At 41.2% G+C, this 13,143-nt stretch overlaps 1 protein-coding gene across 5 annotated transcripts in view; it reads right to left on the bottom strand.

The window, feature by feature from the left end:
- Positions 1-13,143, bottom strand: part of tcf12 (transcription factor 12) — a 57,988-nt gene that overhangs the window by 37,157 nt on the left and 7,688 nt on the right. For all 5 annotated transcript variants that reach the window (XM_028401613.1, XM_028401612.1, XM_028401610.1 and 2 more), the window contains exon 5: positions 9,593-9,695. In XM_028401613.1, coding sequence (XP_028257414.1) covers positions 9,593-9,695 — 103 coding nt within the window. The remainder of the gene's footprint in view (positions 1-9,592; positions 9,696-13,143) is intronic.

The following is a 13,143-nucleotide window of genomic DNA, read 5'->3' on the forward strand; positions in this document are numbered from 1 at the left end:
TGCAGCAAGGAGGGTGTCATCTGTGCCCAGTTTTTTTCTAAATATAACACTTTCAAGTTCAACTATTGTTTGGCCAGACCCAATTTGCTTTCACTCTTTGCTGTTTTTTTCTGTACCCCAGTCTGTTGCCATGTGCCTCTTACCAAGAATGACTTGTCACTCCCCATCATACCACATAGACTAAACTTGATTCTTAGTCTCCCTGCTTTTACCTTTCTTGTTCTGCACTCACCTGGCCTCATAATCATCACTGTAGTGGTTGATGCTTGTTGTTGGTCGCTGCACAGCTACAGACACATGATGGGATTTAGGCTCTATATTCAAACAGCTCGCTAAAACATTAAGCTAAGATTATTCTGCAATAACCACAGTATAAAGTATGAATGATGTCAGACCACATAATTGATTACCCATAGAGCAACATAGCCATTGCTTAGAGGTCACCTTCCCAACTGCACAATGCAACCAGTGCACTTTGGTGTTAATGGGTTACACTGAGATTATTTTAAAAGATGTCTGGCAGTAAGAATCAAGGATTTGATTATTGTTCTATTATTGATAATTACTGATCCTAAACGGATTTGTAAAATAAATAAATACAAACATTGAACAAATTCTAAATGATCACAAACATGATGTATTACAAACTGAATATTTCTGAGCCCTGCTAAAGTGGTGAATAAGGACACACTAGGTGCTAAAATGCAGCTGAAAGAAAAGGCAAGCTGACCAGTCATTCACTGTATCTTGCATCTTTATCGATTACAGAACTGCAGTACAACATAATGGGCGAATGTGTCGAGTCCCCTTATTTTGATAACGTGAGAGGTAGTGACCTAAGCTTCTCCAGGGATCAATTCAAAAACCTTGCCACAAAAACAGCCAATTAGTGAGCGTGCTTCACTGCCTCTCAGATGCATTCCTGGGGCCTCTTTTTTCCCATCCAGAAAATGAGTCAATTTTACTTGCTCCAAGGGAAGCCAAGACCAAGAAAACAAACACATAATACAGGATGAGGAAATGCTGCTAATGCAGAAACCAAAGGAACCTATCACATGCCAACTCGCTTGTTTTTTTGTTTTTGGTCTAAACACACATAATTGTCCATGCTTATGGTCCCACGTGGTGACTTCCATGGAGCCTTCAACACATGAGGATTAATAGATTGCGGAAAAAATATACATCAGTATGATTTTCCTTAACATTAAAATTCACAACCAGGTTTCATTAATATGACTGGACTTGAAGATTATTAAATCAAAAATTGTCAACAGGACAGTCTCCTCTACACAAAGCTAAAGTTGGCCTTTCTGAGTGACTTGGAAGTAAAATTAGAAAGGCTCCATGGTTACTAATACATTTCTCTGGCAACCAGACTACAACACAAGGACACATCAGATGGACTGACTGAACACACTCTTTTTTCACCATACCTTTTAACACGTCTGCTTTGGTTTCCTTCTCTTAAGAGTTTGTGTACATCCATCCTGTCAGGTGTGTTTGATGCTTCTACCATATTTTTTCTGGCAGTAAATAAAAGCTGACTGGGTTAGAGGTCAGACTGAGGAAACAGGGATAGGAGGCAGTTCAGCTTCCCCCCTGGCTGGTGGAAGAAATTCTACTGCCCAGCCTTACAGCAACATTATACAACATGATGAACCCCCCAAAACACCAAGGAAACATGTCTCCTTTGCCCTGAGCTCAACATCAATTACTGCATACAGCCTTGTCAGCAGTGACATTATTCAAAACAGCAAGAGCAAATGTTAATGAGTTCTTATTTGCATATTTATTTTTTTCTTTGTTGAAATGTCACTGATTATTATGTACTATGATGATAAATGCATCTGCTCATGCAGCCTGATGTGTAATTAGCCATTAGGTGAAATGAATAGATCAATTAAAGGCGAGGGACCAGGATTAAGAGAAATTAAACCAGGAAGAATGTAGGAATGAGAAACAAAATAACACATTAGACTCAGGGGGGGAAAGAATCCATTGCTTTTAGATTAGGCTGTATATTCAGGAGGGTTACTAATCAAGAGAAGATATCTAAATTAGCAAGATCAACACATCCCTCGTTATACTGCACATTTTCTAACCCTGAAGTATGACTTTCAAAAGAAGAAGCTGGTGCCCCTTACTCTAGCTAAACATTTTCCTAAAATCTCCTAAAATCCATCTCAGTGTGAGAAAGGGGATGTGGATTTCCTGATTGTATTTATCCCCTCCTAGGATAATCAGGTGCCGTGGCTCGGTCTATTTGAATTTTCTTTAACGCGGTAAAAAGGAAAAAGGGGAGGTGGACAGGGGAAAATGTTTTCGCTTGGCCTTTGCCTTTTTCCAAGCTCAACTATTCTCCTGCCAGTGCTTGTTATTCACAAATGAGGAAAAAAATGCATTACTGCAGACCAGATGGGAACATTCCACATGACCAAACCAATCAATCACCTTGGTGGGACGCAGGTGTGACACAGCCGTGCAGCAACACACCATTTCACAGTCTATCAGGCACAAACACATGGTCACCAATCAATGGCACCCTGAGGACCCATGAGGAGGGGTGCTTCTCCGTAGCCTCACTGGTTCATAGCTGATGACTTCATAATCACACATCCATTCTCTCAGAGGAGAATGGCGATGAGCTCCCTAATAACGTCTCCCACCATGTGAACACCAACACTGTAATGGATGCTGCTGTAGTAGGGACACTAACATGCTCCCCTGCATCCCACATTCACATGGGAGCACACTGTCAGCCTCAGAGAGCCCTGTCTGGGAAAACAAGAGCACATTTAACAAGCTGAAGAAATGTCCCCCAGTTGGCTATTACAATCAAGTCAGTGTGTAACATCAAAGTCTGTGTCGATGTTTGGTATTACATGCCAAACAACTGTTGAACAGCAAAACAACCGAGAGCTGAAAGAGAGGTGAAGGACAAGGAAGGATACACACATGGGTTAGGAATGCTGATCCAGCTCCAAGCACTGTGGGCATATTTCCTTACACAGAAAGCCCCTGCAAACCCTAAGTGGTCTTCAGTTTAAGAACACAAGACTGCTCTAAATAACACACCAAAGCAGCCTGAGGGGGATAAATCTTTTGATGAGCACTTTCTGTGGGGATTGTATGTGGACAAAAATTGCTGTAGCCATTGAAAAGAGTTTTGTTGATTTTAAGTTGAAAAAATGTACCTTCCCACCCCCATATTCCTGGCAGTGAAGAAAAAGTCTCACAGAGCCATGCTTCTCTCTACACTTCCCACACTTCACACTCTTGGGGCTGTGCAAGCGCAGGAGAAAATGTCAGGCATTGTCAAGTGGGAGTAAAGGCGAAACAAATGTTTGCATTTTATTATCCAATCACAATCCACTACAGTCCAACAAGAGGGGAGTGTAACATAATCTAGTGTTTTATTTGCCAAGGACACAGGACGCCTGGCCAAGCAGTAGTGACCGTGTAATAAAAATGGAGGCAGGAGTTAGAGGAGCAGTGGGCAAGAAAACTGAGCAGCAACTGTGAGCCAGCTTTTCTGTGGCTCATCTCAACAAGAACTAAACCTTTGATGTGTTGACAAATTAGAGGAGAAAACCTTCACAACCAAAACCTCACTTGTCTGTATTTGGGGGATTGATGTGCAGTATACTTAGGGGTCAATTTCATGCATTCTCCATTTGGTAGGGGTTTCATGAAAAAGAAAACAACGGAGCATCTAAGACTGAATCTGTCATCCACCTGGATTAATACGTTTCAAAAACAGTCCAAAAACTGTTCAGCCATTCTGCTTTCAATAAAGCATTACAGATGGTGATTACAGTTTTGTGCTTTTTTGAGTAATGAAGATTCAGGGGGCAATATTTTAATGCTCAAGAGCTTTTTCAGGTTCGTACAGTTAAAAATATTCACTGCTATCAGCAAGGCAAAAACATGCACTAAAATGAGCAGACTTAAAAGGTTCCACTGCCAGGAATTCTTCTGAATGAACCGTTTCCTTTTTAGAATTGCACTTGTATTAAATGATCTTAAACATTCTATTTGGCATCAGCTGCAGGCAGCAGGAGGCCAGAGAGAAATGAGAGAAAAGAGGGTGGGAGGGGGACCCAGAAAGAGATGTGAGATATACAAGTAAACATGCACTGGAGACAGAATTTGGGTTTATCAAAACTTTCTTAACCACTACGCAGCAGAACATGTTGATTTGAAGACTGCTTTGTTGCAAATATGTTGAGCCCATATAACAGACAACACTGCCTGCTCTTTTGCTTTATGATTTCAACATGTCTGACAAGTATTCCTTTATACTGCTACTACTGTACATGAAGACTAATTTTCTCTGATTATAAAGATACCTGGCCCTTCAGCTGCTTCTTAGAGACCTGTTATGTCATCATACCTTTCCCACACCACAGCTGACCACAGTCAGCCCTCAAGGCCTACTCAGACTACAGCTGATCCTCTGCAGCTGGGTAGCCTCACCAGTCGCATGCTGAGGGCCAAGGCCTAAGGAAGAAGGGCAGGCAGGGGCCGGGCAGGGCCAAGATGGGCTGAGAGAAGTGTGTGGGCGGGGAGGGCTGCAATGTGTGGGCAGATCTGGGCGGTGTGGGGAAGGAGAAAAGAGATTTGCACCCTTTCAGCTCGTCTTCATGCTCCACTGACCACAGTAATAGATAAGCACACCCTGCAGCTCTGCATAATGACCGGCTACATCCACTAAACTGTACTGCACACACCCCTTCATTTTGCCTTCTTGCACACACACAGCAAAAGTGTATATAGTATATACTATAGTATAGTATATGATGGCATCATGTTAGATGAAGTGATTTTTAGAAAACATACTATATTTAGCTGTTTTTTGTGAAAGCTTGCAGTATACAGTACTGTGTGTCTGTGAGTGTGTGTGTGTGCGCACATGTCCGCGTGTGTGTCTGAGTATGTATGTGTGAACACAGGCATGGACGGCTGAATAGGAAGAAGGAGAGCATTGGCAGCACCTGTGACCCACACTGCATTGGAAACCGAGTGCACACCTGAACAGCACCTGGCCACAATCACAGCCTGGGTCTGAGGAAGGTCTCTCATGGGACAGAGCATTAGCACATGACACCTGCCCCAGTAAAAACACACCAGGGATGGCAGTGTGATATGGGAATTGACACTTCATGAAAAGCCTTAAAGAACAATTAGACATAAATTCTCCTGTATAAGAGACTAACTGGTGCAGGATGCGTTTTTTTTATGATATAAAATATAACCTCATTGAACAGTTGGATTCTACAGCTAACCAAATACTAAAAGGAAACACTATTACCTGCACAAACAGGAAGACAAATAGAGGAAATCAATTATTTCAATTGTTCCAACATCAAGACCTACATAACTTGTTCTCTAAAACATTATGTTTGGAGCTGTGGATCAACTCTATAACACAGTTTCCTCAAGTCCAGGCTGTAATTACACATCCAGTGATATATAAATTACTCATATCTGTTGCCTTAATTTCTTGTCTTTCCACAGAAAAAAGCACATCAACACGCAACAACAAAACATTTTAATATGTGGCTGTGAAAAAGAAATCTACAGAGTATGGCAGAAACTCCGGCTATGAAAATGTTTATCCAAGAAGAAAAGTCATTCATTTTTTTAATAGGTTGAACCGAAGCACTTTGCAGCATCTACTGCTTTGAATCATTAACTCATGCCACCTGAAAGCACCAAGACAGACAGACCATGCTCCACTAGTTACCTCAAACTAACACAAAGGGGATCATTGCTATTTCTAATCTCTGTTTGGCTAATGTGCTGGATCGCTGAAGTTGATTATGAAGACATTGTCTTTGATGTCTGCATATACGACAGTGGATAAGACACAAAGGGACAGCTGAGCAATCACAGTACTCACTTTAGGGTCACACGTGTATGTTGATGAGGTGCGTGCAGCATGCACGCGGCTGTATGTGTGTCTTGAAGACAGCATTAAGCTGATTAGTTTTTATGCAGGGCTAAAGCTGTATGAGTAATACTGGTTACTGTACATAGACCACACAGGAGAAACGTGAGTCTAAAAACTACAACTCAGCAGTTGCTATATCACGCTCTCAGGCACATGGCTGGAAAGAACTGAGAATTGTTTTAAAAGCATCACAAGGACAAAGCTGTTCACTGTCTTGAACATTTTGAGGACTATTTCTGTCCTTTTTGGGGCTGTGAGTATACTTAGGGAAGTGTGTGACAAAAATACTGACTACTACTATACTGAAGAATAAAATGTTTTATTTTCCCCCAGTAAAGGCCCATAAACTGTGACTAATGATACAAAAAGCTTCATCAGCCCAGTCCTGCTAATTTGCACAATAACTTTAAAGCATCATCTGAGCAGGAGAATCACAAGCCAATATATCAGTCCATTAAGTAAATAATGACAAACATAACACTAAGCGGTGCAGATTCAGAAGACGGTGTAAAACAAAAGAGCAGAGTGCAGCTCTATCAGTTGTAGCTCATCGCCTGCAGTAATTGCCCAGATTGCTTGAAATCTGCATCCCCCACTGACTTTGCTAAGCTGACACCACAAGAAAAAACTCAGTAGGTAATTAGATGTAACTATTCCTTGTCAGGGCTATGACCCATTGGAAATCCATGCGGCTAAACAATTAGAACTAGTGAACAAGAGCCAAATCTCCACAACAGGCCCTACAGAAGGCTTAGCATCACACCGCAGCATTACATATCTTCCTCTGCTATTGCCATTTTATGTAAACCTGTTTGTTTAACTACCTACCTCTTTTTTTGGACTCTTCCATTCTGAAAATCAGGAAACACAAACTGGAACTGACTATGGATTATTGAAAATTCTTGCCTGAACACGTATTGTACTGTGTTACACAGAAAGAACATATAACTATAATCACAGTTGTGCTGACCACTGTAAATATTCATTATAAGAGGATGTTCATTACATCAGTTTGTCCAGCCACAGGAATCTCACACTGTGTTGCAAATGTACCTGAATGATGACAATAGCCCATGTACCTAATGCATGTGATGACTGGTTGAGTCAGAGAGACTCACATGGCTGAAACTGTGTGTGGTTCCCAGTATGCATGAAAAATGTGGCTGCCACCTGTCGGGCAGTATGCAGTGGATGACCTGCAGCTTAGTAAGAGGATTTTAAGCAAAAGAGGGTGGGGCCTTCATGCACGTGAGGCCCCGACCAGCTGATGCATTGTACGTACCAGCCGAGACCCAGCCCCCCCAGGAGAACAGTGTCATCATTGAGCACTCAGTGGCTCACTGGCATTCAACCAAAATCCCCATTCTTCAGCTTCAAACCCTCATGCAGCTCTTGTGTCATACAGTGTCATGACCATGGCATTTCACAACAACAATGCATTCTCATTCTGTCATATTTTAGAATGCAGAGGTCCACCAACCATATACAGTGGATAGGTTCACATTTCTGAAGTTGTAAAGCAGATGTGTGGGGCAATCTCGAAATTAGAGAATATCTATGTAAAGTGGAAATTTATGTCAGATTCCAAGCCAATCATACACAATACTGCATATTCCATAATCCACAGAACGTATGTGCACACTTTTTTCCAGCAAATATAGACCTAATTCCCTTTACACGTAACTATTGTTTACCAATGATGGTGTATCCACTGATCCTCATTATTACTTTAATCCCTAAGTGTGGTGGACCCATGCTTATTTTACAGTAGCGGTCGGTGTAACATGTAGTTGTCTTTTTCTCTTTTGAGATCTCAAGGTAAAAAATGAATGAAATGAATAATTTCTTGTAACAGAAAAACAACATATTTTAGCCAGTAGTTTCCAACCAGGAAATTTCCAATTAGTGTTGTATTTCCAAATACAAAGGCGGGTTTAGATCTGCTGTGCTGATAAACTGAACATATCCATGTAAACATGGAAATGTCATTAGGGGTACGGATTGGGCACTTCCGATCAGAAACAATACATTGAATAACAGGCAGGAAATAAAGTATGAAAAGGTCCTAAGGGCCCGGACACAGTAAGCTTTAGGCCAGCACTGGGTCACTTCTAAATATCTGTAGTTATTCACTGTCCAGTGATGCTATTTGTCTGACACAGCGTCTCTAGACAGATCTCACAACAACAGCTCAGCCAACTCAGTTATTTACCCAATTCAGTGCACATTTAGCTCCTCACACCTACCATGAAAACTGCTCTCTATAAACCTATGGGTGATGTTATAGTACATTCATCTGCATTTTTACTATTTCTGGTTTTTACCTTGTCCAAATGATCATTTGATATTAGGAGTCATCTATTCTGTTGTTTATATAAGAGGGCAAATTGACACATTTCTGGTAATAAAACAAATCATACCTACATCATCATAACTGTGAATTTCTTACTGTGTGGTTGTTCTACTCTGTACATTGAGAGAAATAACCTTTCATACAGGACTTAATGAGGGGGCAGAAACCTCCATAAATCCATGTACATCCCAGATATTACAATGAGAAAAAAACAATTTAATAAGACCCCAGCCATCTTGAATTTCCCAGTCTGAGATAAGCACAGGCAATTCCCAGTTTACAATCATACTGTCTGGATCTGACATATCACTGCAACAGATCACATCCATATTCTGCTGCTGGTGAGCATAATTACAGATGCAGCTGAAGAAGGGACACAAAGACTGTGTGTTTGTGTGTGTGTGTTTGGGGGGAGTCATGTGATCAGTTACAAGAGAGATAACATTTTGTTTCAATTCAGCAGCACCCATTTGTGAACTAATCGCTGTGCTTGGAAGCCAGTCTCCAGGGCCATTACATAATAAGCTGAGATATAGTTAGCCATAAAACTGTCAAGTGGTTACACATCACAAAGATGCCAGGCTAAAGAGATAGACAACATACAGCTCTTAATTTTGTAACAGTAGAACATATTGCAAGTCAGTAGTGAAGCATGTATTAAATTATTATTAAAACAATACGTATAATTTGGTTAAAAAAAATACATTCATAAACTAGAGACAGGCTAATGCTTTGAACGTGAGAGTAGTGTGTTAATAAAAGGGAGTGCAACATCAAAGAGGGTAGAACCAGGCAAAGAGACGGTGTGGTAAAACAAAATCAGAACAGCTCTCAAATGCTCTCAAAATAATAACCAGAGACAGGTTGGTATATCAACTACCGGTAATATGTATATTTGGGGGGGGCAAGAAAAGGTCTTTGATACAACTATTCAATCATACACCCAACCAACACAAAGCTGTGCTGCCAGTGGAAGCTACTGAGGGCAGTTTTGAAGTCTAGGAGATGGCTCCTTATGATGGAAAGCTATACTGATGGCGTGACTTGTAGCCTGGGGGAGGGTCATAACAGGAGGAGGAAGAGAAAAGGGGAGGGGGGGATTTAGAGAGGAAATAAAGAGAGGAGGAGATGGAAGAAAATAGTCCAGTACCCCAGCAAGCCTTTCAGTACTGAAACCTCCAGATGCCTGATGTGCTTTAACCTCTACCAGGCAGTGCTTTTTACAGGATGTCACTCCACTACCAAAGGGCATGTGAGGGGTGAGATGAAAGGAGTCACTTACTTACCCATTATGTTTGAGTTCATAAAAGGTGTTGGGGACAATCCTTCATGGGACACTAATCGACTGTCACTCAAATGATCGCTGTAATGAGGACTGTCTGCGAAACCCTGGGGGAAGAGATCACAATATTAAACACATTAGTGGGCAGCTTTGATAATTGTGTGCTATAGCACACCAATAATTAGTAAGAGGAGAGCGCAACTGGTCTATATGGCTTATATGAACTATATGAACTTTTTATTGCCAACAATATTCAAGTAAATATTCTAAATATGCATGAGTTTGACTAGTAACAATATATATACAGAGAGCAAACTACTTTTAAAGCTTTTTTATTTTTAGCTATATGTTAAAAGTTTTCTTTTGGTTCTAATATTTTGTCTATATAACAGAGATTGCGTCTCTCTGTTTCTTAGCCTTCTATATAACAACAGACCTGTGTACTACCTCATGCACCCAGACCATAAGAAGGTGTTGTTTAATAGAAGGCTAAGAAACAGAGAGATGCAATCCTACATCCCTTCCAGGTACCTGCAGCTTTGAAAAAATTGCCTTTTTCTCCTGCAGCTTAACAGTGCCTTTTCATGACACTTATCAGCTTCAGGGGCTTAGGTCTAAATATCGGTCACAGTATGGTTTTTGAAAACTTGGGGTCCCATGTAATAAAAGATGCTCCGTTACAGTGCTAATCCCAAGCCCTGTGAAAATCCTCCTGTGCTCCAGTCAAACACATCATCCCAAACTACATTAACTCCCACCGGAGGGACCGACCAGCACCGGGCTTGCATTTCTATACTGCTATTTTCACCATCTCATACCCTTTGCATTCAACATACTGTGAAAAAAAAGTCAATCTTATTATCTATCTTTCTTCTGTGAGTGGATGGTGATGGAGTAATTTCAAAGGCAGTGGAGTGTTGTGCTGTGTTGAGGGAATCCTTAGAGATTCCCTATTGTGCTGCTGCCAGGCCGCACACACTGTTAATCACACCATGAACAGACTCAATAACAAACAGCCCTGTGAGAAGCTCTTGCAAACTAATACAACACGCCCAGATTTACACACATACACAGCTAACGTAAGCAAGTAGAAAACATCCTTCATTCTTCTGCAAAACAAGGACAATGCACAATTCACTTTCTGAGTTAGATTTTGTATTTGTCTAATATATATAAACCTACAGTTGTGTCAGCCTAAGCTGGAAGCAAAGGGTTCTGCAAGAAAATAAAAACAAAAGAATAAATTGTGGCTTTACCAGGGGTATGAACTAAACTACTTTGTGTCTCTGTGTCTAGGCTACCTTCCAAGAGTCTTGGCTTGTTCCTTAGAAACCACTCCCAGCTATCAAAGAAAAACATAAATTCAATTCTCAGTAAAGCAGGACAGGAAAAGCAGTATGAGATAATGGTCAAGCCAGTCTTAGTGTAGGTCTGTATGTGTCAGTGGACACACCACAGTGTGTTTGCTCCTCTGGGATGTTAGATCATCAATCACAGATTCCTCATCATTCCCAAACACTGGTGGCCTACATCTATCCAAGACACTAACACACGCTGTCATCACCGCCACGGGGCTACGTTAGCACTAGTGGCTAAATCACTGTCAGTTCTCAGTGGCAGCAGACAGGCCGGAGCTCACGCCTTTTCCCCAATCACTCGCCACAATATTTAAAGAGTCATCTCCTCACTGTGCTGCATCCCAGGTGAACGTGTGGCTGCGTGTGGCAGCTTGGGAAGTGATGATATAGTCATGATGGATGCGTGTGGGGTCGAGAATCAAGTTGGGGCAGGGCACTGGGGAAGTGGGGGTTGTTGTGCAGCGGCGGTGGGCACAGCCCTGCCTGTCAGACCGCCAGCCTACAGCCACAGCTGCCCAGGATACAGCGGCTGGCTGGGAGCCAAGGTCACGGCAGGGCTCGGGACTGTTCACAGTTGACTGATCACACGCTCGTAGCGCACCAGCTCAAACAAGCTCAGGGACAAGACTGAATTCCCTTTGTAACAGACTGAAAGATGAAGCAATCGGAATCACTCCTGAACTGAAGAGAAAACAAGGATTGTTTTTTTAATCAATTGAATTCATTTAACAAAGTTTAAACCATCAAACCACACTGCAGAGCATCACTGTGGGCAAATGTTCTCCTCAAAAGCATAAGGCCTGAGCAAGACTAGATTAAAATGTTGTTTTTACAGAAAATGACAACAGGCCAAGTCCTTTCTAAAAACATGGAATAAATTATATTTTAATTGGATTTATGTTTAAATGGATTGAATTTTTTAAAAGGTGGGCTGGGAGATGGAGGAAGTGATTCAGAGTGTATGGAAATCTATCCGTCAGAATTCTTCTGATTGTCACAGGTTATACTCTTTTCCACAGGTAAAACCCTCCAAGTGCTGAGATCCTCAAAACTTTAAGAAATGCTTTACCGATGAGTTCATCCTATGTTTCATGTTTTCACTTTCTGCTCATAAAATCAATTAAAGGCTTTATTGAAGGTGCCAAAACAAGGCAGCATGACACAGAGTAACTGAAACAAAATGGATCCTCATCCTTAACACTACTGTAGTCTGTTGTCGGTCTAATGTTCAGTCCCGTCATCACCAAGATAACGCAACATGAGGTTGATATGTCAGTCCGTGAAATGCGTATTTCTGTAGCTGTCTCTATTTGTTTATAAGAGTGGGACAGGTATCATCCAAATGTGGTCATTTCTTAAGTACTGTTATCAAACCCAAATATACCACGGTTACTACTACACATACATTAAGAGAATCAGCTAGTCTTGCATTTGTAAAATGACACAAATTTTGGCTAAAGTCTGGCCAACACATCTATTAATTAAATTCTTGATGTGTCCTCAATTGATGATTAATACAGGAATACAAATCTTATTACATATGTAAATTGTAGCCATGACTGGATAATCTGAAAATATATTCTTCAACAGATTATTGTCAGCTGTTGAGGTTATGACAAATGCCACCCCCTTCATAAACCAGAATAGTGGGCATAGGCTTTATAAATCAAGTCAGTATCAATATAGTGTGTGCATGCAGCTGTGAGTGTTTGTGTGCATGCCTTATGTTGGTGCAAACAGCTGTCTGCTGGCTGATGCTGTGCCTTGTAATGTCAGAATCACTCATTTATATGCACCTGGAGCAAAGATATCTCAAGCGTCTCTGTCTTATAATTCAAATCAAGCTGCCTATGTTACCATAGCCTGTAGATGTTCATTCGGGAAGGGCACAGAGAAATAAACAAGGTAACGCAGCCCGAGTGACTCTGACATTTAACTGAATTCTAATGGAAAGTGACAGGAGATTGACATTAAATGAAATTCATACAGGGCATCTCGAACAACCAATGTGTGAGGGACAAACAAACAGGGGGAGTGCTGTTCACACTTGCTCTCACAAACAGTGAGATGTTCTCACTTGTACACAATAAGGACGGATAAGTTAAACATGTTCTACAAGATGAGCTCCTATAATAATAAACCAATGGATTACACATAAAGGATGCAGAGATATCCTCATTCGGAGAGCAACATCTTT

The sequence above is a fragment of the Parambassis ranga genome, chromosome 3 (genome assembly GCF_900634625.1).
Source record: "Parambassis ranga chromosome 3, fParRan2.1, whole genome shotgun sequence".
NCBI lineage: Eukaryota > Metazoa > Chordata > Actinopteri > Ambassidae > Parambassis > Parambassis ranga.